This window comes from Prionailurus viverrinus, chromosome A3 (genome assembly GCF_022837055.1).
Source record: "Prionailurus viverrinus isolate Anna chromosome A3, UM_Priviv_1.0, whole genome shotgun sequence".
NCBI classification, from domain to species: domain Eukaryota; kingdom Metazoa; phylum Chordata; class Mammalia; order Carnivora; family Felidae; genus Prionailurus; species Prionailurus viverrinus.
This window is the reverse complement of record NC_062563.1, coordinates 45724677-45751536: the sequence shown is the minus strand read 5'-3', so window position 1 is coordinate 45751536 and position 26860 is coordinate 45724677. Positions and strand designations below refer to the sequence as shown.

At 38.7% G+C, this 26860-nt stretch overlaps 1 protein-coding gene across 5 annotated transcripts in view; it reads left to right on the top strand.

Moving 5' to 3' along the window:
• The window catches only part of RALGAPA2 (Ral GTPase activating protein catalytic subunit alpha 2), a 322390-nt gene that overhangs the window by 58045 nt on the left and 237485 nt on the right, over positions 1-26860 (top strand). For all 5 annotated transcript variants that reach the window (XM_047854052.1, XM_047854051.1, XM_047854050.1 and 2 more), the window contains exons 5-9: positions 9128-9171; positions 11692-11869; positions 12674-12789; positions 16118-16256; positions 18383-18582. In XM_047854052.1, coding sequence (XP_047710008.1) covers positions 9128-9171; positions 11692-11869; positions 12674-12789; positions 16118-16256; positions 18383-18582 — 677 coding nt within the window. The remainder of the gene's footprint in view (positions 1-9127; positions 9172-11691; positions 11870-12673; positions 12790-16117; positions 16257-18382; positions 18583-26860) is intronic.

The window sequence follows — 26860 nt, the reverse complement described above, 5'->3', positions numbered from 1 at the left end:
CAAGACAGTCTGCAGTCTGTAACAAGAGCCCAAGGGGATTCCTGTGGATAAAAATTGTTTGAGAAACATTTGATCTGGAGGATTTTTCTTAAGTGACTTCATTTTTTTCTTACAAAAATATCTTGTTCTTCATGACTTTATCATTGATCAGAGCTATTGTGTTTGAATACGTTAGTGTGTGGCAGCAGGAGGGAACTTGCAATATAGCCAAGTTACCACGGCTGCCCTTTCTGTGCAGCTCTTGACATCAAACATTTCCTCTCAACTTAATATTCATGGCACAGCTGGCATAATTTGTGATATTGATGGTGAACCTTTCTGTTTAAAGAGTATCTGGTTTGGTCTGTCTGCCTTAGAAGACTTACAGTTGCTATAATTTTTATACCTTGCCAGATGATCATATTTGTGGAGAGCATAACCTCATAATGGCATCCTACTATCTGATCATTCGTTCATTCAAATATTTATTGAGGGAGAAACAAAGTTCTGAGACTGAAACAAAGAATATGTCACCATCCTTGTATTGTGTAAGCTGATTGCCTGGGGTGAGGGGTAGGTGAGAATAAAATACAGTATAACTGTCACTATGAAAAGTATACTGGTAGCAACAAAGAAAGTTGAACAATTCTATTCAGAAGACCTGAGGAAGTCTCCAAGAGAGGTAAATCTCCACCTGAGCCTTGAAATATGAGTGCAGAAAGGGTTTTTTAGATGAGAGATCAATGTGTGAAAGACACAGGACCTGAAAGAACATGGCATGTTCGATGGATATTTCAAAATTCAGAATCCCAAATTTAATTTAGTACTATTTATGTGAAAAATGTTACTGGCCCTTATATAAACTGAACTGTTTAGTAAAGTATATATAATAAATACATCTACTGAACTGAATGATTAAATCCTCACTTTAAGGTAGTGCCTTGGTCTTTAAATCTTTCTCAAACACACAAAGAAGATTTTCCTTTACATTATAGAGTTATTGATAGCATTTCTGTTAATTGATACTTCAACCTTGTGTATTTGAAGTAAAAACTTAAAAATCAAATGCTAAGTACAATCTGAAGAGATACCACAAGGACTTGTAGTGCTCCATGGTGTAGTGGGAATGGATGAAAATGAGAAATAACATGCGGTATGTTTTATCTGTGCTAGATATAATCTTTCCATTTTGTTCGTATCTTATAGGAAAACCACACTTGTTTTCTTCAGATAGTACTTTAAAATGTCTGGAGATTAATAGCCCCTCCTCAGCCTGAATGAGCTTACTAGAACTAGGTGTAGAAATTCATTTGCCATTTGTGTTGTGCAACTTTATGCGCCTCATGGGTGGTGTGATGTTTCCTTAATTCTGGCTGCTGTTACCACATGGACTGGTTAAAATTGTGGGTACAAGTAGCTTTTTACCCAGTTTAATAGCATCTGACCATGAACAGTGACTCTTGGACTGGGATTGCAGAGGAATAGTCCTTTTGAACCAGCATAAGAGCAGGTGTTGTTTACCTCGTTAGTATGTAGAATAAGCTAGTTTATCTAGTGTATAGAATGAGTCATATTTCAGAATGCTGAAATATGGGCATTTGCATATAAAATCATCCTGTACTGATGTATGACAGACACTAACACAATGTTGATGTCTATAGGTAACACCCCAGGGACTGGGCACCGCCCTGTAACCAAGAGGATTCTTATTTCTGTAGCCTAAGATATGAATATTCAGCAACAGTGGCATAACTAAATCCAAAAGAGCCTCAGTCAGGTTAGTCAGGAGTTGCCACCAGATGAGTTCAGATCCAAGTCAGGTCCTGTCCACTAGTGAATTGCACACAAAACACGTTAGTTTTCATAGCTTTCTGGATTTTGAAATTGCCAATAAGGGATTGTGGATTTGTAACTTTACACATTTTTTGACATACCTCACTCTCTTGCATTCTTTTCAGTTTATTCGGGTTTGTTAAAACGGTTATCATTTGTCACTGAAGGTCTTGATGAAGTTAGTTGTAAAAACTAAGTAAATATTAAGGAAACACCAGATTTCAGAGGAAAGGAACGTGTCTTAAATATTTCCGTAGCATTGGTATCTTCTTGACTTCTGCAAAACCTCTTGAGTCAAGGAGAGGAAGCTTTACACTAGTTAGTGCCAGACATTCTAGGTATCTAATAGTTCTTATTTTAGATCTTTTACATTCTAGATATCTAGTATTTCTTACTAATATGAAGAACACTACTGTATAAACTTTGTAATAAAATGTTACCGTGGTTGGTAGTGGCCAAGGTTCTCTGAAATACTGGGTTAGGATCTTAAAGCTGGGTTTGCACACCACTGATTCAGTATGTTTCCTGCCCCACACTACAAATAGTGTCACCAAGTATAGAAACCTAAAATAAGAGCAACTGCTACATTCTGCAAGTCTGAAAAGTTCTCAGACCTACCGGATAGCCAGGTTTTATCCTGGGAAGGAAGAAATTAATTTGAAATACCACCTGACACATTGTTTGAAGTCAGTTTCCTATCATGCCATTTTGTTTTGTCTATAGTAAAGAGAGACATTTCATTTCTCTCAAAATTGTTTATAAGTTTTATTTTATTTATTTATTTTTATTAGAGAGAGCAGGAGAGAGGGGGCAGAGGGAAGGTAAGAGAGAGGGAGAGAGAATCTCAAGCAGGCTCGACACTTAGCACAGAGCCCGACACAGAGCTCGAATCCCATGATTCATGAACTATGGTATATGCTAACCTGCTACTTAACTGTTTATAAATTTCCACCACTGATTACAAATGGGAAAATTTTCCTGAAGTCATTTTATTTTGTTTTTTTTCCTAGTGATATTTATTTTTAATTTTTTTAATTTTTTTAATTTAATTTTTTTATTTTTTTAAATTTATATCCAAATTAGTTAGCATATAGTGAAAACAATGCTTTCAGGAGTAGATTCCTTAATGCCTCTTACCCATTTAGCCCATCCCCTCTCCCACAGTCCCTCCATTTTAGTTCAGTAAATCACGATGGACAAGGGTGGCCACTCGAAGCCTTATCTCTGTGTGATAATGAGAGGTCACAGGATGTGAGGAGATGACCAAGAATGGCACAATAGTAAACCAAGGATATTTGGTGCAGGGGCAGGCTGTGGCCCCTTTTCATGTGCCCAAGCATCATTAGTATAGGACTGAAGTTATATGTGTGTTTCCTTTAAGAGGGTTTACAGTTCATGAGCCTCTAGAAAGCAAATCCTGTCCCATTCAGTGTACAGTGCTATGCCTGTATGCAGTAAAAGTTTGCTGAGGGGTGGGAAGAAATATTTTTTACTAGAGATGTTTTATATAAAAAATTCTCCAAATAAATAGCTCTTGGGCTTAAAAGAGTAGGTTCAATTAATGGAAAATTCACATAGTACCTCATATGTGTTTTTTATAACTGAGTGATTGTTAATCTAGTTTGCTCAACTAGGTTCTTCTTATATATAATATAAAAACCAATGCAGATTTGCATTGGTCATAAAAACTGCAGATTTGCTTGTGACTTTTTAAGAGTATCCCCTTGGCTTTATGCCTTGGGCTTCACAGTGGTCTGACAGTGCTTAGGATGTGAACACAACCTCTGAGCAGCCTTATTTCTCAAAGTTTCTACAGCTCACTGAGCTCTAACTACTCCTTCAGACGCTGAGTCTGACAACCCTCCCTGGGTCCATCATAGGCCACACCACAGCTGCCTCTTCCCTAGGGAACAGGGTCTCCCATGGACTTTACACTAGGACTTCCTCAGAGGTGCATTGCAGCCAGGCTGAGCTACAGGGACCCTGCATGCCTCCATGTCCATCAGGGGATGGCTGAGCCTCATGCCCCCTCAGCCCACTTGGTGTCTTCCCAGGGTCCTCTCTGGCATGCTTTCATCATCATTGCCCTGCATTTCTTGCTCTCCTTCCCACTTTGGACATGGCCCTCTGGAAATCCTCTTGGGTTAAGCCACAGCCCTAGAGTCTCAGCCTCATTGTTTCACCTCCTCAGCTATCTAATACCTGGCTTTTCTCTCAGGCTTCTCTGTCTCCCTCAGAGCTGTGGGGGTGAGATCATGGTCTTTCTTTTCTCCAAGACCCATTCTAGACCTCATCCACTGCCCCCTCTGTGGAAACCTCTCTTTCCTCAACTGTACCTTGTCCCTCCTCATTGCCACCATGTCTTCTGATCTCCTGCTTACTTGCCTTTTTTTTTTTTTAATGGCTTAGCTATTTACCCATCAGCTCCTTGACCCCCTCACCCTTTGTGGCTTCCTGACTTTATCTTCTGGACACTTGTCATTATGCAGATTTGTATCTGAGAAAAACCTGTGTCCTCCCAATTTTTCACTTAGTCATTCCCAAGCCACCTGCTCTGTTTTTTCCTTTTTTACAAAGCTGGTCTTTTTTGGTAGTATAATTGATGATAATAAACTCTATGTATAGAAGATGTTAATTTTGATAAGTTTTGACATAGGTGTACACCTATGAAATCATTACAACAGTCAAGATCATGAACATAGCCATCATTCCCAATGGTTTCCTCATGCCTTTTTCCCACCCCCCTGCCAAGTTCCCAGGTAACCACTGATCTGCTTTTTATCATTATAGATTAGTTTGATTTTCTAGAGTCTCATAGAAATAGAATCATGCAGTATATACTCTCCTTTGGCTTCTTTCATTCAATAAAATTATTTTGAGATTCATCTGTGTTGATATATATCTTAATAGTTCATTTCTGAGTAGTATAGTATTTCATTGTATAGTTATACTATAGTTTGTCTGTTCACCTGTTGATGGGCACTTGGGCTGTTTCTAGTATTTGCATACAAGTGGAACTACTGTAAACATTTGTGTACAAGTCTCTATGTAGACATGTACTTTCCTGTCTCTTGAGAATGGAATGGCTGAATCATATAAAATTATATGTTTAATTGACAGACTGCTTCCCAGAGTGGTTGACATTCCCACCAGAAGTATGAGAGTTCCAATTACTTTACGTTCCTATCAACACTTAGTATCATCAGTCTTTTTATTTCAGTGGTAGTACTACCTTGCTGTGGTTTTAATTTTCATTTCTCTAATGACAAATGACTTTGAACATTTTTCCTCTGCTATTTGCCATCTGTATGTCTTTGGCAAAGTGTACGTATGAATTGATTGACCACTTTTTAAAAAAAAATTTAGTTTGGGGCGCCTGAGTGGCTTAGTTGGTCGGCATCCCGCTTCGGCACAGGTCATGATCTCTCGTAGTTTATGGGTTCAAGCCCTGCGTCGGGCTCTGGGCTGACAGCTCAGAGCCTGGAGGCTGCTTCAGATTCTGTGTCTCCCTCTGTCTCTCTGCCCCTTCCCTGCTCACATTCTGTCTCTCTCTCTCTCTCTCTCTCTCTCTCAAAAATAAATAAACATTAAAAAAATTTTTTTAAATTTAGTTTGTCTTCTTAATATTGAATTTTAAAAGTTCTTTACGTATTCTGGATTTATGTGCTTTACCTGATATGTGACTTGGAAATATTCTCTCCCTATCTCTGACTTGTCTTTTCATTGCTTTACTTGTGTCCTTCAAAGATTCAAAGTTTCTAATTTTGATAAATTCCAGTTTATTGGTTTTTCTATTATGGATTGTGATTTTGGTGTCCTGTCTAAGGAATCTTTGCCTAACCCAAGATCACAAAGATCTTCTATGTTTTCTTCTAGAAATTCTATACTTTATATGTTTCATATTTAGTTCCCTGATTCCTTTTGAGATTAATTTCAAATTCCTCCAGTGGACTGCGTTCCTTTGTGCTTATTGTAAATATTATAGTGCCAGAAAGTTCTGTGTTCCTGCTCCACTGGCAGCTGGCAGCACGGCTTACACACCATCAGCACCCTAACGGGTGTTTCTCTGTGTTCTTGTACCGTTCCTGGTGGTATACTGTCTTTGCTTATTAATTGGTTTGAGGCATGATATACAGAGGGAGTTTTTTAAAAATAAAAACCACACAAGAATCAATTTTATAATGTTAAAGTTATATTAGAACTGTCTTTATAAACTAGTGACCTTAAAAGGTGTCTAAAAGATTGCCACTTCATCAAGAGAAATCGTCAAGCAAGGCAGTTCTCACAATTGAAAATGACATAGGCAAAGAAGATTTTGAAAATCTTGATGAATTTGTTTCATTAAAGCCAGGAGAGTAAAATTGTAATACATTCTGTGTTATAAACAAAACTTAAGCTAATGTGAGTTTTAATAGTTTTTGATTGTTCAATATTGAGTTTTTTGTTTTTCAATGTTTTTTCAATGCTTAACTGTTCTGGGAAAAAATTAACCATTAAAAATATATGAAAACATATCTATAGTGGTACACAGTTTTCCTTTTATGTTAGGCTCCAGTATGACTCAGCTGAACACTGATACTTATTTAAAACCTTAGTAATGTTCATCATGGGTTGTTTGGCACTAATTTTGATTTTTAGAAACTATTGTATTAAAATATTATTATTTTTTTTATTATTGAGTTTTCTTGTGCAGACCCCTCACTCTTCTTGTCCTAGACCCAGCCCTCCTTAAAAGCAATAAGACTTACATTAAAAGGATGTTTATAAAATACAATAAAAGCCAGTAGAAGTTAGAAGTTCATAGAATCAGTCCAACTAATTAAATTTTATTTACTCATTTATTCACTCTTCCCTCACATGAATCAATATAGTGGCAATCAGTAGGGTTGAAGAGGCACCTAAAATTTGGGAGTGGGTATAATTATAGTTTGGATGGGGTATTTAAAATTCCAAACAGATGTGATATAGAGAGAGAAACTTTTTGAAATTAAAATGAAAAAGATTACATAATGGTAGTTAGAGTAGCAGTATCTTTGTGAACTTTGGACCTTAGGAAATGCCTAAAGTAGCCAGGCAAGGCTCTCTGGTATTAATCACCAGTTTTCATGTTGAAACACTATTCTGTGTGCTCCTACTGCACAAGTTTTCTTTCTAATGCTGTTCTTATTTAAAAAGAGTTTCTTAGAGAATAGCTGATGCCTTATCTTGTGGGGAAAATGTGTTTTTCATATACCAGGCACTGTTCTACGCATTTATATATGTTAACTCATTTAAACTTCATTAATAATTCCCCATGGTAGGCACTGTTATTATCCCATTTCACAGATGAGAAAACTCAGGCACAGGGAGATTAAGTAACTGACTCAGGTTATACAGTAAATGCAGAACCTAGATTTGAACCCTAACAATCTGACTTCTGAATCTGGCTCGTAAATGCCAAGCTATACTACTTCACATGTACAAGAGTTTCTTGCAAGATGGAAACATTAAACATGTATGTGTTTTCTATTGCTGCTCTAACAAGTTACCAGGTTAATTTAAAAAAAAAAAAAAAGTCAGGGACTGTTGGCCGATATGGGTCAAGACATTCTGTATGTCTCTTTGTAAAGTCTGTCCTATTTATAAGTATTTTTCTTCTTTCCATTGTAGAGAAGAGTGGATATGGGCAACTATGGGTAGGCCAAACATTAAAAATAAAACTGTAGACCCATTCAAAGTAGGGGAGGGGCTGATAAGCCCCAGTGGTCACGCACAATAACCAGGAGAAAGTGTTCCAAGAATGTGTTGCAAAATGATCGATTTGCCAGATGTCCAGGAGGAGAGCTGTGTGAGCGGACTTTATCTCGAGTCTTTTGGGGAGTGGAGTGTCTGTTGGCCCTGCCAACCACGTGAGGTCCTCATGGGCATACTGGAGTCAATATTAAACTGAGGCAGACCAACCTTTGTCCCAGAATGGGTGAACATGGAGGCAAGGGACAAGGCCCCAGGTTAAGGAGAGGTGTGGGATAAAATAGTCCCATGAGAGCAGACACTTGAACCTTAGTTGTGAGAGAGATTAGCTCAATAAATGCTGGCTCTAGACCAAAAAAATACTGAATATGGTTTGGTGACAGAAGTAGAGGGAGGAGGGCACTTTAACTTCTGTTACTCATTCACAACCGTTGGTGATTTAGTGTTGTTGGTGACTTAGTGTTGTAACATAGTCATAACAATGGTGACTTTCCACTGAATCTTAGTGTTAAGTGTTATAAATAGCAACAGCAGTTACAAAATTGTGTGCATTTAACTAACATGTTGTATCTATCCACTTAAATATGACCTGTAGAAATTTGTTGAGACTGGCTCTATTTCTTAGTGGAACATCTCTTGAAATACATTACTGGAGTAAATATGATTTGATGTGTGAGTTTTAATTATTGCATAAAACTTATCATCAGGAGATTGAAGTCATCTTTTCCCCAAAATTTTAGAAGAAAAGGTTCTCTTGCCTGACTTCCAATACATTTTTTTATTTTTAAAGATTACTTCCTTCTTTAAGGTTAAGATTAGAGCCTACATATGATATTTAGGTGGGTTGCCAAGCCAACTCCATACTAAGACATGAACATGTTATAGAATAATATGTTTCCATCCTTGTAAGAGAGACTTTTCTAATTAAAGTGGGCAGCAGCACTGAAGTTTTTGCAGTTGAATGGTGTAGTTCTGAGTAAACGTTGATTCCTCCTCCTTGACAGTGATGAAAGAGCTCTGCTAGAGGATTTATTGATGGCCCAAACATATAAACGTGATTGTCACTGCAAGGAAACATGCTATCTTGAATATTTGCAAAATATTCTTGTAAAAATGTTTTATAAGCAGTAGTTTATATTATTTTTACCTTTGGAGATTAGAAAAGAATCATTTATTTTATTCATGATGAGATGTTTGCACTAAATCTGCTGTGGGTATATGTGTTACTTAATATCAGTCATTTTGACTATTTTAAGAGTTTTGAAGAGTTTCACACTTAAAGCAATTTTATCTTAAAGATATCTCTCCTTCTGTGACATTGATTTTCTTTTCTTTTAAAAAAATGTCTTTTCTTTTGTCATAAGTATAATGAAATGTATGATGTATGATGTATAATGTATGATGTGAAATGTATGATGTATAATGAAAAGTATAATGAAAAAATGTCTTTTATTTTGTCATAAGTATAATTTTTCTTTCTAAAACCGACCTTTTAAAAATACATCTTAATCCACTCTGAGTTTTTTTTTTGTGTGTATGGTATAAATTTATATACTCTTTCTAACTCAGTGTTTTAAACTTTCAGGCTCAACTTTAAAGAAGCTTCTACACACTGGAAATTCTATTAAGGTATTTATTTTAGATGAATGTGCAATGTCATTTTGCAACATTCTTAAATTTACTAGTGCCATAAAGTGACAAAATGAGGCCATTTGTAGAGAAAAAAGATCTTTAAAAACCACTTGACTTACTCTTTATTTTTAATTAAAACTAATATGGAGTTTATTAGTTGGAGTTTTTGTTCTTACATCAAAACTTATTGTGATATACATTTTAAATATTATTTGGGGAGAAGGGCTTAGGATTCAGAGTTTGGAATTTGGAGTTCTAATTTTGATTGTACTGCGTCCAGTCAGGTAACCGTCAGCAAGGCACTCGCTGCTCCAGTTTTATCCTCAGGAAAGGGAAGGGTTCCTCTCCAAGCCTCCGAGCTAACATGCTAGATTCCGTTCACCCCAGCAATCTTGTTAAAATTATAGTTGTCTCTGAATTACTTTTGCTGGTTTTGAGAGCCATTTTGGGAGAAAAGAGCAGCAGAGCCTTACTCTTGAATATTTGTTTGCAGCATAACTTTAGGTTAACATTGGCTTATTTTAAAACAAACATACCTTTTATAATATATAATACCATTTGATGCTAGATAAGATGACCCTAAAACATAAATGACAAAAGAAGCCAGCTGGGGATATATACTTTATGGAAGGTGATTCACTTATAGCTAATTGAGTTATGTGTGTGACTTTAATAAGTTCATATTAAATGGAATACTACTTAGCAATGAGAAAGAATGAAATCATGCCATTTGCAGCAACATGGATGGAACTGGAGGGTATTATGCTAAGTGAAATAAGTCAGTCAGAGAAAGACAGGCATCATATGTTTTCACTCATATATGGAACTTGAGAAACTTAACAGAAGACCATGGGGGAAGGAAAGGGGGAAAATAGTTACAAACAGAGAGGGAGAGAAGCAAACCATAAGAGACTCTTAAATACAGAGAACAAACTGAGGGTTGATGGGGGCTGGAGGAGAGGAGAAAATGGATGATGGACACTGAGGAGGGCACTTGTTGGGATGAGCACTGGGTGTTGTATGTAAGTAAGCGATGAACCATGGGAATCTTCTCCCCACACCAAGAGCATACTGTACACACTGTATGTTAGTCAGTTTGACAATAAATTATATTAAAAAAATAAACATTGAAGACAACTAAAAAATAATAAGTCTGTATATTTTTTGTTTTATACCAGCTTAAACACTCATAGCTACTTAAATTTGGTGTGTTACTTCTCTTACATGTTGAAAAAAGGGGATGAGCTATTCCTAGCTTCACAACAGATTCCACATTTTATTCCTGTTTTAATTAATAGTCTTATAGTTAAAACCTAATCAGGTTGTGACTTTATGTTTATTATTGGCCTTATTTATATTTTGTTAACTTAAATACAGTTATCCTAAAAAATTGGAGACATGATAGAATTTTGTAATTTTCCTCCTGTTAAATTTTCTGCAATTTTGTTAGATACGCCTAGAGCCATGTCATGTTTTGTCTGTTATGTGTTCAGCAATGTCCCCACTTATATTGCCTGCTTGGGGAGAAGTGGACAGGTGTGAGTGGTCATGCAGGTTTGTGCACAGCAGTGGTGTGTCCACGGGCATGTCTGAAAGTGTGCCCTGGAATCTACTGTTGATGTGTAGAACTGTCTCCAGACAGGGTGTCTGTCTCGGTGTATTTTACTTCTGTGGGGATTCAGCCAAACTTGCTTTTTTTTCTTTTTTTCTTTTCACTTCACTTCACTTCACTTCACTTCACTTCACTTCACTTCTTTCGTCTTTCCTGCAGAGCCTCATGTTTGGCTTAAACACTTGCTCTGGAAGAATCTGCACTACCTTGGTATAGTTGAAAGGAGATCAGGCAGTCCCTCAGTTGCCTGCATTTGGAGCTCACTGCATCTTGCAGCTTCATCTGACATTTTTTTCATCTCTTCAGAGCACATGAAGGTGGTAGAGAGAATGGAGTAGGGACATAAGGCAGGGAAGCTGGAGAGCTGCCCAATCCCATTGAGCCAGGTCTTCAAGGTCTTGTTTAGCTCTAAGTGTTCAGATTTTCAAGAACATTACATTATACATGTACATATTGTAGTGACATGACAAAAACTCTATTCAAAACATAGTGTAAACTTGGAGGAAGATTATCTTTACATTGTTTTCATGGGTAACCAATTGATGATATGGGCACTGTTGTAACTCTCTTAACCCTATACCAGTACTTTGTGGTAAATTCTATTACCCTATTTTACAGAGGGGGAGACTAATGCATAGAGAAGTTAAGCAGTCCTCCACTGGTCACAGCTAAGCTAAAGTAGCAGAGCCTGAATTTGAACCCAGGCCCTGTGGCTCCATAACCCACACTCTTAACCCTTGTGTTTATTGCAGCATGCCTGTTTGTCACTAAGAAGAACTTGGTGCCGTAATTCGACAGTACTTTTAACTTCTGGTTTTTCTTTCTCAGAACTGATTCTGTATTGCAGTGCATCTCTGCATATACATTTGGGTGTTTAATTTTGTTGCCTTTAATTCTGCTTTTAGATAAGATGTGAAGGGATCAGGCTGTTTCTTCTGTGGCTTCAAGCACTTCAGACAAACTGTGCAGAAGAGCAGGTGCTGATTTTTGCTTGCCTTGTGCCTGGTTTCCCAGCAATCATGTCATCCAGAGGGCCCTGTACGCTGGAGACACTCATCAGTCCTAGCCCTAGTGGAGCTGATGGTGAGTAACTTTAGCAGATCTTACAGGCTGGAATGACTCTTGAAGTTACATTGAGGAATTCCTTGGTTTGTCATTATCCTACATAGAAATCTTTATTTCACAGATGGTTCAGAGGAGGAGTTATTTTCTGCTCATATTCACAGTAAAGTCTTAAAGACATTAGAATTGAAAGAATTGGAGCCTATTTTATATGAAATGATGACAGGAGAAATTTCCTGAAGTGGTGGAAACAAGAATGGAAGGGAGGGGACAGATGTTGGCAATAGCAGGAAGTAGAGACACGTGGTATGTCTGGAGTGTTTTTGTGGCTGTTAATGAGATTTAAATCCGCCATCCAAAACTACTGTCTATTGTCCTCCTCAGATTGTTTCATGAGCGGACATTCATCTGCTCACCCAGGCTCTTTTTTGCCAGCTGTGTATTTCATGCAGCATTCATGGAAGGACAATAGTGGCCTCCTGGGAGTATTAATAGCAGCCATTTGTGTCTTGTGAGTTTTCAAGAACTTGCCAGTTAGGGCCATTGCTTTATTAATGCATGTTACTTTATTGCCCAATGACAGGTACTTGATCTTAGGCTGACCAAAGCAGAATTTGAAAGAGAAAAGAATGGTTTAGTGGGAGAGGTGGTTTCATGAGCATTTGTACCATATTTCTAAGCCCTTCATGTACACTGGCTTGGAGTATAGTGTGAGCAGTTCCAGTGGAGCGATAGATGTATGTTAATAGAGACCATTTAAAAACAGAAACAAAACCCTCTTTAGCTTTGGTGAAAGAGCCCTGCTTTTTTTTCCCCACTCTACAGCAAAGGTATATCCAGAAGAAATCACTCCACTCCTACCAGCCATATCGGGGGAAAAGATTGCTGAGGACCAAACATGCTTTTTTCTTCAAATACTATTGAAATATATGGTTATTCAGGTAAGAGAAAAATCATGGGATAATTCAGTAATGGTCTTACTCTCTGTGGGAAAGAGAAAGCATTTGTACCTTTGCTTTTTACTTTGAGGTGATTTTATATGATACTAAAAATAGAGTATGTACCAGGTCACATCAGCAGAGACCTGGCATATGTACTATTTTGTGTAAGTGTGTATGTCACGGGAAGAATTCAGTTCTCCACCTACTTTTAGATCATTACCACATTCACACAGAACACTTCACTTCTGACACTTGTGGTTACCAAACGTGTGAGTGTTTTCCCCCATCAGACAACTCCGCCACACCAGCTGGATGTCCTACAGTTTATTTCTGCTTTGAGGCTGTCTGCTTGGAGATGGCATCAGATCCCGCAGGAGAAGGGCTCAGTCCCATGAGATGGTTCTGTCAGTCAGGTGCCAGTTACTAGTGGTAGGCCCCAGGTTACCCACTGCTTCTATACAACTTGGCTACAAATCAGAGGTTCCCACAACTCCTTTTCAGGTTCAACTGATTTGCTAGAGTAGCTCGCAGAACTCCGGGAAACCTTTGTTTCCATTTACCACTTTATTAAAGTATGTGATAAAGGATACAGATGAGCAGCCAGATGAAGAGATACAAAGGGCACAGCCTGGAAGAGTCCCAAGCGCAGGAATGTCTGTTCATGAGGAGTTGGGTTTCATTACCCTCTCAGTACATGGATATGTGGACTTACCTGGAAGCTCCCTGAAACCCTTGCCATTGGGATTTTTCTGGAGGCTTCCTTACATAGACATGCTCCATTTCTATCCCCTCTCCCCTCTGGAGAAATGGAAGGGTTGGGGTGGGGGTGCTAAAAATTCCAAGTTCTAATCACAGTGTGGTCTTTCTGGTGACCAGCCCTCACTCAGGAGCCATCCAGGAGCCCACCCAGAGTTGTTTTACTAGAACAAAAGATGCTCCCAGTGCTCTTACCTCTTAGGACATGACAAGAGTTTTAGGGGCTCTATGCCAGGAAGTGGGGGCAGAGAGCCATATATATTTTCTGTTTTCTCATAGTGTATTAATCTATTTTTGGCTCTTTGCCCCTTCCTGAACCCTGATCCCTAGGCTGTATTAATCTATTTTTGCCTCTTTGCCCCTTCCTGAACCCTGATCCCTAGGCTAGCAAGGTGGATGGAGGAGGAGGCAGGCCTAGAGGCTGAACAGGCGGATCTGGAAATAATAGGCAGAGCAGGCAGGAAAATTTGGGTGGGAGCACATAGAGGTGTTTCTTTGTGCTGTCAGCACAGGTCTGCTTGATGTCACAGGCTCCTTTCTCTGATGTTTACCAACTGAAAACAGAGCTAATATCATTAGTTTATGATTTCAGTGGGCGATCGCTTTCTCTTGGTCTACATTTCTAAGCATTGATATGGTTCAAAACTACTGGATTCCTTTCTTTTGGTGAACACTGGTCATCCCTGAGTTCTTCCTGGGAACTCTGTCCAATCTCTGTGTCCTCCACAACCAAGTTTGTTGATGTCATAATCTCTGCTAAATCCACTTCCTCACCTGACACTCACTGCTACCTGCCTCTGCCCTGTCCCTGCTAAGACGGAGGCCCAAGATCATGAAGGAGGTCTAGTGGTCAAGTCTAGAGGAAGGACACTTTAGTTTTTGCCCTACTCAAATCATCTTTCAGGTGATTTGACGGTGACTGCCCCTTCTTCGTGATATTCTCTCCTCTCATGTTTTCTTCCTGCTTTCCTCCTCCCCTTCTTTTATTTCTTGCCACTTTTCTTTGGGGACTGTCTCTCTCTGCTGTTTCTCAAGATTCATTCCTTGGCTCCCTTTCTGACTACTCTGTCCTGTTGGGCAATCTTGTGTACTCTCCTCTCCCATTTCCCTTAGCCAGCACCAGAAACACAAGGACTCCAAAATCCTAAGAGCAGGCTGGCGTATTCTGTTGTCTTCTGGAAACTCTGCATTTCCACCTGCAACTCAAACCACCTGTTCAGAAGTGGTAGGGCATTCCATCTGTCCCAGGAGATCAGCATGAAGTATTGAGAACTTGGATGTGTTGGTGTACTTGGGTCTCATTCTAGATATGTCACTAATGAGCTGTGTGACCTCAGATAAGTCACACAATCCCCAGAATCCCAGTGGAGGAAGGATGCCGGTGATATAAGGTGGTGGTTTTTATGCAGATTGTGCATAAATCATGTGCAGAATTGTATGTTCATGTCCATCCCTCTCTTTTTCTCTCCCTTTTCTCCACTGGCTCACCCCAGAGAACTTCTGATACACTCTGTGTATTAGAACTTCTGACAGGTCACAGACACTGAGCCCCTCTGCCCCAGGGGCATTCAAAGTTCCACATCCCTTTACCTCAGATGCTGCACAAAGTATTTTCATTTTCTAAGTGGGCTGCATCATGAAGGAAGTTGGGGAGCTCTGTTTTAGAGCACTCTGTGTTCTAACAAGTACTAAGAACTAGTAACAGGTACAGGTGGACTGGCAGGCCTGGCTTATCTTAGTCTGTGGAGTGCTTTTAATAAGGAGAATGCACTTTCCAAGTTTCCATAGCTTTGCCTTTTAATGATATTGATTTTGCATGAAATCCTTGCAAGGGGTTATTTCTTTATTTCCTGTTTATTATAGGCGTGCCTGGGTGGCTCAGTCGGTTAAGCATCTGACTTCGGCTCAGGTCATGATCTTGTAGTTCATGGGTTCAAGCCCCGCATCGGGTTTTGTGCTGACAGCTCAGAGCCTGAAGCCTGCTTCTGATTCTGTCTCCTCCACCCCCTCTGCCCCTCTCCCACTCACGCTGTGTCTCCATCTCTCAAAAAGTGAATAAACATTAAACAAAATTTTAAAAAATTCCTGTTTATTATAAATGGCCTTTTTTGTGTTAAAAAAAAAAAAACCTCACCAGATTACATCTGACTAAATGTTTAAGGGCAGAAAGAATATTAAATCCTTATAGAGAACATGTGGGGAAAAATAAGGGCATGATGTAGTAGAGCCAGTTTAAAAAGATATGATATCATCGTGTGATTTTTTTTAATACTCAGTAAAACCGTGTTTCACGTAGTTACCATTTTGGTCATGGGTTTTGGTTGTAATTATATTGAAAACTTTTAATGTTAAAAAAGAAACTTGCATTCCCTTAGGTCTTTTCTTTGAAGCTTTTATTCTTGTCGTTTGAGTTTTAAGATACAATTTCATTACATGATTTCAACATTATTTGTCAAAATATTTTTTTGTGTGTTTAGAACAGGGATTTTAATAAGATAACAGCATTTCAGTTTAGTATACATTAAGTTGAAATGTAAATGTACATATGTTCTTTTCCACATATTATCCAAAGGCTGCAAGCTTGGAGTGGAAGAATAAGGAGAATCAAGATACTGGTTTTACATTTCTTTTTACATTGTTTCGAAAATATTATCTTCCTCATTTATTTCCATCATTTACTAAGTTAACAAACATCTACAAACCTGTACTTGGTAAGTACATTGGGTTGTATCTAGAGGATGTCCACAGGGAAGCTGTCCAGTCTCTTTCAAAGTGGCCTTTGATTATTTTTAAGTAAAATAGCCATTTTATTCTTATATTTAATGGTAACTTTATTGCAAGAGGCTTAAAGTTTCCTAGTAAATGATTTTACCTATTTGTACAAGCTTCAAGAGGTACCTCATCTCACAGCAATAAAGGGGACTATGGCTCCTGTACTCATAATAATTTGACATGTGTTATGGGTTTTTGGTTGTAATTATATTGAAAACTTTTAATGTTAAAAAAAACTTGCATTCCCTTAGGTCTTTTCTTAGGAGTGGCGGGGTATGGTGAGACCCCAGACCTTGCTCAGTGGCTAGGCAAGCCAGCCCAGGCTACACAGCTGCCCACAGTAAGCCCTTTTATACTGGATCTTCCATCCAGCAGGTGCTGCTTATAGCTTATGGCGGGACCATGCTAGGGCAGTTAGGCACCCCAGGGACAGTAAGCTCCAGAAAGGAAGGAAACGTAAGGGAGTTTCTAACTTAGCTGATAAAGTTTTTCTTCTATAAAAAATGAGAGCATGGGGCACCTGGGTGGCTCAGTCGGTTAAGCATCTGAGTTGGGCTCAGGTCATGATCTCACAGTTTGTAGGTTCAAGCTCCACATCGGGCTCTGTGCTGACAGCTCAGAGCCTGGAGCCTGCTTCGGATTCTGGGTCTCCCTCTCTCTCTCTGCTCCTCCCCCTCTTGCACTCTGTCTGTCTCTCTCTAAAATAAATGTTAAAAAATTTTTAAAAAGGAAAAGAAATGAGGGCTCATAGGACAGAAGCACCCTTAGATTGGTGGCAGTGGGGGACAAATTTTTCTCCCTATTGTTTTAAAGCAGTTGAAATTAGTTAAGATGAATAATCAAGAACAATTTTGCTTATTTTTGTTTATTTAATTTTGAGAGAAAAAAACAGCATGAGTGGGGGAGGGGCAGAGAGGGGAAAGAGCAAATCCCAAGCAGGCTCTACACTGTGAGTGCAGAGCCCAATGCAGGGCTTGAACCTATGAACTTGATATCATAACCTTTCCTGAAGTCGGATGCTTAACCAATTGAGCCACCCAGGCACCCGGGATCAGGAACAATTTTGGAAGGGGAAGATCACGACAGACGTTAATCCATCTGGAGAATGTGGACTACTAATTCAGTTGTTTTAGGGTGTTTATTTACACATACACACACACAAACACACATGCATGCTTGGAGAAGGGAAAAATAGCAAAAACTTGGTGCATTTTGAAAGATGTAGAAGTACTAAACTTTAGAGGTACTGAGATGTGTATTTTGTTAACTATATGTGGGTATATTTTTTCAGAATTTGTTTCTGATTTTATAGTCTATATTCATGTAGAAAACATATTATTAATGTGCTGAAATTAAAAGTTATTTGTTGAGAACTGCTTCATGCAGGTTTCTCCAAGTGGATACAAGTTAGTATGAGAATTGGACATACAGCAAGTAGTATCTCAAACCAAACACCATGTAATTTTTTGTATTGATTATGGAATTTAAAGATTGAGGAATGGACCTCTTATTAATTTGTCTGATACCTCAAAGATGAATTCTTTCTAACATAAAGTAGATTGTATTGATTTTATTCTTTGGATTCATCCAAAGGGAAAAGGATATAAGACTAAAAGTCCAGTGGATTATGGTTAGTGTAGTATTGGATGTTAAAATACCTAAAATGATGAAAAAATGTGTATATGTGCTTTTTTTTTTTTGTCATAAAATAAGATTAAATTATTTTGTCATAAAATAAAGATAAAATAAACTATAATATATGTGAAAATATTTTTAGGCTTATAATCTGTCATTTCTCAAATTTGTTAAAAAGAGTTGTTAGCTTAGTACTTCCACAGCTATATAGCACAGTTGTAACAAGCACACAACAGCAGTACCCACCATCCCATCTTGGTCAGGTTGCAAGGCAGAATCAGAAATAAGCCTACCAAAAGATGTCATTTCTAATAATTTCTGGTTCTTTTTAGTCGCAGTTCAAACAGACAGATATTTATCTGCTTGGTTAAATTGAATCTTCTGTGGGGGTTACATTCACTAACCTGATAAGTGCTCTTTTTTCTTCCAGACATCCCCCATATGAGACCAAAGCCAGTGTACATTACTACAACTCGAGACAATGAAAACATTTACAGTACAAAAATTCCATACATGGCAGCTCGCGTTGTTTTTATTAAGTGGATTGTCACTTTCTTTTTGGAAAAAAAGTATTTAACTACAACACAAAACACTAAAAATGGAGTTGATGTGTTGCCCAAAATCATACAGGTATGCCATTCATCATCTTCTTTTACTTAGGTAAGAATACACTAACACATGCCAAAGTAATTGGTTATTAGGGTTCTTGGTTCTTAAGGGATGTTGGTTATGGGGACTGGTTTATTGGTGGCTTTGTCTGTGTTGCTGAGGTGTCAGGGGAAGCTCTGAGGCCGCACTCTCAGTGCTCTGTTGACACTGCCATGACAAGGCAACCTTGGGGCCCAAGGAGACATTCTGAGAGATGGCTGTTGTGTGCACACTCCTGGCTCTCTCATTTTCCCTCTTTTGCTCAAGTACCAGTGACCTTGGAGCATAAGACCAGGGGCCTGTGTTGGCTTCCCCAGTCCCCAACAACAGGAAGACCCTCAGGAATCACACAGGTGGGCCATGGAGAGGACCCATGAGACTGCCAAATGCCCTCTGGGATCTCAGGGGAAGGAGTGGAAGACCATCTCAGGATTTCAGAGTGCTTGTTAAGCCCTGATAGAATCCCTGGAAGAGAAATCTGTCTCTCCCCGAGGCCTTTAGTGAAGACCTCTTTCTGTATGGGGCCTGTAGTGTACCTACTCTCTTTTGCAGCCTTAGTCCTGCACAAATGGCTGAGTTACTTTCCCAGAAGGCTGAGTTACTTAGAGACTTTGCACCAGGTAGAGCAGGACCACGTGGGGAAGTTTGAGAGCAGCCACTCCACAGCAGGGTAATGGTTTTATGCAGAAAGTGAGGTCCACTTAGAGCAGGTTTGCTGATACTTTGGAGTTTCCAGAAGTGTGACCTAGGCCTGAGCTGGGAGAGTGCACACAGCTGAGTGATTATTAGCACCTTGATGAAGGAGCACCAAACTGAGGTCCAGAGTGTGTGGCCCCATTGATAAGAACTGACTGAAGAACTGGAGAATCTTGTTTCAAAGATGTCTGAGGGGGATACAATTCCAGTAAAAGCAACAAAAGACTTAATGAAAGTTTTAAAAGAAAGCTTTAAAAAACCATTAATTTAGGGGCGCCTGGGTGGCTCAGTCAGTTGTGCATCCGACTTTGGCTCAGATCATGATCTTGCAGTTTGTGAGTTCAAGCCCCGCGTCGGGCTCTATGCTGATAGCTGGGAGCCTGGAGCCTGCTTTGGATTCTGTGTCTCCCTCTCTCTCTGCCCCTCCCCCACTTGTGCTCTATCTCTCTCTGTCTCTCAAAAATGAATAAATGTAAAAAAAAATTAAAAAAACATTAATTTAAAAAACTATAAATTCATTAATTTAAAAATTTAATAGATAAACTGGCGATTGTAATGATCTCTGCTGAGAACAAAGTTGATTTTCCAAAGAAATATCCTACAATATTGAGGAGAAATTCAAAGAGATGAAAATCAGAAGTTAATAAATAAGATCTGAGGACAGGCCCAGACCTACCTTGCACTTCATGAGGACAAAAGGAGAAAAAATCAGAAGTGATAATTGATCTAATGAAATGTTTACTTGAGCTGAAAAAAAGTCATGATTTAGACTAAAAAGGCCTTCGAGTGCCAGAGAGATCTAGCTAAACAGACACAGACCTAACAGACATTTGGCTTTCATTGATTAAGAAAAAAATTACACAGCCTTCCAGACAGAAACCACAGGTTCTTTTTAGGAAATGAGACTGCATAACATTGAATATCGAATCTAATCTATAGCCCTGAGAGCTCAAAGAACTCAGTCTCTCTCTGTCTCTCTTTCTCTCTGAACCTTGATTTGTATCACATACATAGTCAGATGTCAGATTGATTTAATTTCTAAATTGATTTAAGGTCTAAATATAAGAACAAAGCAATAAATTTGAGAGAAAATCTAGGGGAACATATACATTTGGGAAGTTGTAGACTACGTTAGGTAGAGACAAGACCCACAAGCCATAGAAGAAATGAGGTTCCACCTTATTTAAAAAATGTGAAAAAGGTTTGTATGTGAAAAGATAAAGCCACACACAGACTGTGAAAAGTATTCATGACATCTTAGCTATTAAAAGAGTTCTTGCCTCTAATATAGAGACAGTGCCTACAAATTGACAAGAAGACAAACAATTCAACTCAAAAACAATTCAAAACAGACAAAAGGAGATAAAACAGAAGTTCACAGAAGAGGAAATAAAAATGAGCCAAGATTTCACCATCAGTCAGGGGAACACGGTTCTGGACCGTTGAGAGACCTTTACTCACCCATCGGGTAGACAAAAACTAAAATTTATCAGGTAGACAAAAATTTGTATGAAATCATATATAAGGAACTCAGTCACACCCTTGATAAATTTTATATTACATCTTGTGTTGTTAGGTCGATTCAGAGCAGTCTATTTAAAGGCTGTGACTTTTTCCTACCTGGTTTTAAAATTTTAGAAAACCGTCACCTGTATTTATTGAAAATAAGTTTCTCATTCTTGAAAAATACACTTGGTTGGTGAGAAGTAACAAGAATAGCAGATTAACCACTGCTTCAAGATTCTGATTTTTTTCCTTAAGTGGCCATTCACACTTGTGAGTCATCTACTTTTATTATCTGGTTTTTTAGTGTTATAAAAGCCTGGCCTCCTGAAGCAATTCGGATGGTTATATCATCCTAACAACAACAACAAAAAAAACTCAAACTGTCTTAAAGATAAAAAAGAAACATTTTAATTTCATAAAATAAGCTCATGGCAGGGCTGGCAGAGAATATGGTTTACTCACACTCTTTCCATGATTCTCTACAGTCTTCCCTCCTCTGCCCTTTCCCTCTGGCAGGTTTGTCTTCAGCTTCCCCTCAGATTGTAAGATGGCTGCCAACAACTGGGGCACTGCCCTCCTTGTTCATATTCAGAGACAACCCAAAAATAAAAAGCCCTTCTCTTGATGAGATCCCATAGTTCATTTTTGTTTTTATTTCCCTTGCCTCTGGAGACATGTCTAGTAAGAAGTTGCTGCCGGGGCAATGAAAAAGAATGGAATCTTGCCATTTGCAACAATGTGGATGAAACTAGAGGGTATAATGCTAAGCGAAATAAGTCTGTCAGAGAAAGACAAATACCATGATTTCACTCCTCTGTGGAATTTGAGAAACACAACAGGTGAACACAGGGGAAGGGAAGGGAAAAAAAGATAAAAACGGAGAGGGAGACAAACCATAAGAGACTCTTAAAGAGAGAACAAACTCAGAGTTACTGGAGGGGATGGGCTAAATGGGTGATGGGCATTAAGGAGGGCACTTGTTGGGATGAGCACTGGGTGTATGTAGGTGATGAATCAGTAAATTATACTCCTGAAACCAATACTACACTGTGTGTTAACTTGAATCAAATTAAAAAAAAAAAAAGCCCATCCCTTTCCCTTTTGTCTGAGTGGAACAACTTAGTTACTTGCCTCTTGTAGAACAATAACAAGGCACTGATTGCCTTAAAGCAATGTGAATGGCCCAATAGGGACATGATTGGCTTCCAGTCCCTGGTGCTGTGGATGGGGTCAGCTTCCTGTGAGTCACCTGGGCTGCAGGGGAGGAGGCACATGGAGCACCATGCATCCGTTAGGGAAGGGAATGGGTGATGGGAAGACAACTCTCCAGGTCCAGTGCTTCCACACCCTGCAGATGGCTGCACCTAGAAATGGCCACTGCCATTGTGTAGACTATTAATATGCCTCACAGTAAGTTGTTGTAAGTTTTCTTTGCCACGGTAGCAAATTACCACAAAGTTTTAGTGGCTTGAAAGAGCACAAATGTATTATCTTGAGTTTCTGGAGGTCTGAAGTCCAAAATCAGTGTCAGTGTGGTAAAATCAAGGTGTCTGTGTTTCTTCTGGAGACTCTAGAGGAGAATCCATTTCCTTTTCTCATCCAGCTTCTAGAGACTACCTGCATTCTGTGTTTCATGGACCTTCATCATGACACCTTCTGTCCCTGTTTCCATCTTCACATTGCTCTCTCTGTGTCTGATCCTCCTGCCTCCTTATAGATCCTCGTGATTACATTGGGACCACCCAGATAATCTAGGATAATTTTCCTCTCTCACATCCTTCATTTAACCACATCTGCTAAATCCCATTTGCCATAAAAGGTAAGATACTCTAAGGTTCTGGAGATCAGGGCATGGTCATTATTCAGCAGACCACTTGTCTCCTGTAGTCCTTTCTATGCCTGTACAGCTGTGTTCCCACCTCATCTCACATGTGTCCACTGTGTTCCTCTCTTCGTTTACAGTGTACCTGAGAAAAGGCAATTTAAGCACCTGAATATTAGATTTGGGGGGCAGAGTTGCGGGAGTAAAAGCACATATAATTTTGTCTCCTGAAATTTTTTATTTGGAATTTCAAATGTAATATAATTTTGCCTGTGTAAAGTGAATATCACTAAATGAGGTGATCCAAAATCTCTTTTCAAAGAATATGCTGCTCTCGTAAAAAATCCCTTTAAAACAGTATTTTAAGTGCTGCTTCCAAATAGAGTTCACACTTTTGCCATTCTGTGTTAAAGGTCATAGATGAGAGATTGTGTGTGTGTGTGTGTGTGTGTGTGTGTGTGTTTTCCAAAGTGAATTTACTTCCGGATCTAGAATTAATACCTTTGACATTAGTTTTCATCAGGGAGGAAAGGAATCAATACATCGTCTAGACTTAGTTTTCTTACCACCTTGGAGAGTCTGGTTTAACAAATAGTCTTGTTCAGTGGCATCATTCAGGGAGAACGAAAATATAGTTGCTCTCATATCCCATATATTGTGTTGGCAACAACAGTATAAACCTGAACATTCTTGGTGCATAATTTCAGCTGAAAATATTTTTAGTGAAGTATTATTTAGTCTTTAGTAATTCATTTTTTTTTAAGTTTGTTTATTTTGCGAGAGAGCACACAAGTGAGGGAGAGGCAGAGAGAGAGGGAGAGAGAGCATCTCAAGCAGGTTCCGCACTGTCAGTGCAGAGCCCAATGGAGGGCTTGAACCCATGAACCATGAGATCATGACCTGAACTAAAGTCAAGAGTTGGACGCTTAACCAACTGAGCCACCCAGGTGCCCCAGTAATTCATTTTTGTATGAGATAAAAGTACTTCAGTATACATTAGAGAAAGCAGAGGGGTGATTTTAAAATGTCAGCGGTGACCATTTTTTACCAATTCTATAAGCACATTAACTGACATTATAACCCATAAAAATCCATTTGGGAATGTAAAAGAAAGTTTGAGATGGTATCAGTTGATCACATTTATTTGTATTATAATTTTTTATTTATAATTTTACTAATTGTAAATCAGTTCTTCAATAATGATTCATGGGCTGTGGGTTTCCTGAAATTGTTGTATTTCGTGGGATGAACAGTTAGAAAAAGTGAATCACACAAATTGACAACCCTATACGAGTTTGTACGTTATACAAACTCATTTGTTTGTTGACTTCCACTCTAGTACTTTCTGTGTCGTAGAGCTCTGACAAGGCAAATGCAGTCTGCCCCCAACCATGCAGGCAAATCATGACAAGGAAGTTGAGTGGCATCAGGCATCACCAACAGAAGGGCAGTTGCATCCTCTCGTTTCATACCTTCTTTGTGAGTGTCCCCGTTTAGTTTGACCCTGGGAGTGAACAAGTCTCAATATGAGCTGTCGGTTGAGAAGAAACCAGGATGTTGGGGAGGGGTGGTGGGAAGGATTAAGTGGCAGCCTGCATCGTGCAATTTCCTGAGTCCTGGCAGTGCAGGCCTGATCTGCTTCAGATAGGTCTGTTTCACTGACGGAGGCTTCATCATGTGCCGAAGAAGTAAAAACTATTTTTGCATTTGCCACCAGAATCAACTAATACCAAATAGTAGTTGAGAATTCCAGCTTGGTTTTAGTGGGCGGAAAATGGACTCTCTCCATTATTAATTCTTACTTACGCTTTTACTGTTAATCTTCATGAAAGAGATAAGGAATGAGGAGACTTGGATTATCAATTGGCTTTCACTCTCATCACTCACTGCCATTATAAATGTCTGTCAGAACATAAAGATGTTTTTAGAAAGTGGCCTTTTGTGGGGAAAGTGGGGACTAAGGCTAAGGAAAGCATTGTTCTATCAAGAGAAGCTTTCAGTTTACAGTATGATGGGAAATCCATCTCTGGTGTTCTATTTGGATAACAGAACTCACTTTTCATTTTGTAAAGTTTATTTTAATTTTCTTAAATTGAAATACAGCTGACACAATGTTACATTAGTTTCGGGTGTACAACATAGAATTTGACAAGTGTGTATGTTATGCTGTGCTCACCTACCACCTGTCACCATGCAGTGCTATTAAATACCATCGACCATATTCCCTATGCTGTGCCTTTCATCTCCTTGACTTATCCATTCCATAACTGGAAGCCTGTACCTCTCACTCCCCTTCACCCATGTTGCCTGTCCTGTCATCCCCTTTGCTGGCAGCCACCAGTTCTTTGTATTTATGGGTCTATTTCTGGTTTTCTGTATGTTTGTTCAGAGTACATTTTTTAAATTACTTGGTACCTTTAAACCTATTTCTTTATTTATACTGTTTAAATTACCTAATAGTTGTGTTATCCAATTAGTTATCTAATGATTTCAAAACTTGGTGGCTTAAAACAATAGCCCTTTTGTCACACTAAACATTATACTTTTGGGGTAGGGAATTTGGGCAGGATTTAGTTGGGCAATTCTTGTGCTTCATGTGGTATTAAGTGAGGTCAGTGGGTGGTGGTCTTCAGCTGGTGGCATCTTGGTTCAAGATGACTATTCAAATGCCTGGATGCAGTTGGAAAGTAGGGTTCAGCAGGGCCTCTCTTTCCATGCAGTCTCTCTGGTAGAGTCGGGAGACTTCTTCCCTGGCTATTCAGGGCTCTATTAGCAAATGTTCCAAAAGATGGGAAGTGGTAACTGTCAGCCTTTTGGCCTGGGCCTGAAACTGGAACAGGTCTCTTCCACTCTATTACACTTGTTAACACAGTCACACAGCCTGTGTAGATCAAATTTGTGGCCATTTTTTTTTAATTTTTTAAAATGTTTTATTCTTGAGAGAAAGAGAGACAGAGCATGAATGAGGAAGGGGCACAGTGAGATACGGAGACAGAATCTGAAGCAGACTCCAGGCTCTGAGCTGTCATCACAGAGCCCGACATGGGGCTCAAACTCACGAGCTGTGATATCACGACCTGAGCCGAAGTTGGACGCTCAACTGACTGAGCCACCCAGGCGCCCCAAATTTGTAGCAGTTTTTAATTTGCTGCCATATGTGTATATATACATGAGGGTTTTTTCTTCTTTTTTTGCCTATGAGGAAAATGGGAGTTATTGATCAAAAAGTCACAGGTTATTGAGCCACAAGAGACGTTAAACTTAATCCAACCTTTATATATCTATATCTATATCTATATCTATATCTATATCTATATATACACACATACATATACATATATATGTATATATATATGTGCGTGTGTGGGTGTATATATCAGAAAAATGAGTACAATTTTATTTTTCTACAGAAGATAGTTGATACGTCAGAAGGATGAAATAATTTCTATAGGACAGCTCATCTCACAGTATGACAGTGCCTTTGATAAGCCACACAGACTTAAATAGCTAAGGCATGAAGAGAAAAATTGTTATAAATATAATCTTCCATTAATTTTCCCTAGAGATTGCTATTTGGATATCTGCTTTCAAACTGTCCTTGGTAGTTACTGAAATTATTATTTTGTACTACTCATATGTTATCACTTTTTGTAAAACATATTCACAGTGGGTAGAAGTTTAGTGGTATTTGGCTTATACATTTTTGACACTTAAAAAGTAATAGTGGAATTTATAAAAACAAAGCAAAATTATATGTGTATTTTATTTTGAGGAAACCTTTAGTTTTATGGGGAAATGAGAGCAGAATTCAACATTAAACTTTGTGAGTCATTGCATGAATTATTTTATTTCCTTGTGCTCATAAAGTTTTCTAAATATTTAAAGTTTTGTAAATATTTCAGTTAAGTTCAGTCTGAGATTCTGAATATAAAACTCAGATCAAAATTCTTCTTATAAAATACCCTCTAAAGATCTTGACACTCTTCCATCAGATATCATTTAATCTTTTGAATCAAATGATGCTTTCCAACATTGTGGCTGCAAAAATTCCACTGAACTTCAAGATCTCTGTGACCGTAGAGTAAGTGCTGAATTTAGAGGCCAGAGCTGATCATAGTGTAAATTCACTGACACAATTTGTTATGTGATCTTACAAATGTAAATTAAAGTTTGTAGGTTGCTGGACTTTCACAGCCTCACCTCCTTGCAATAATTTAGTAGTTTTCCTGTTAACAT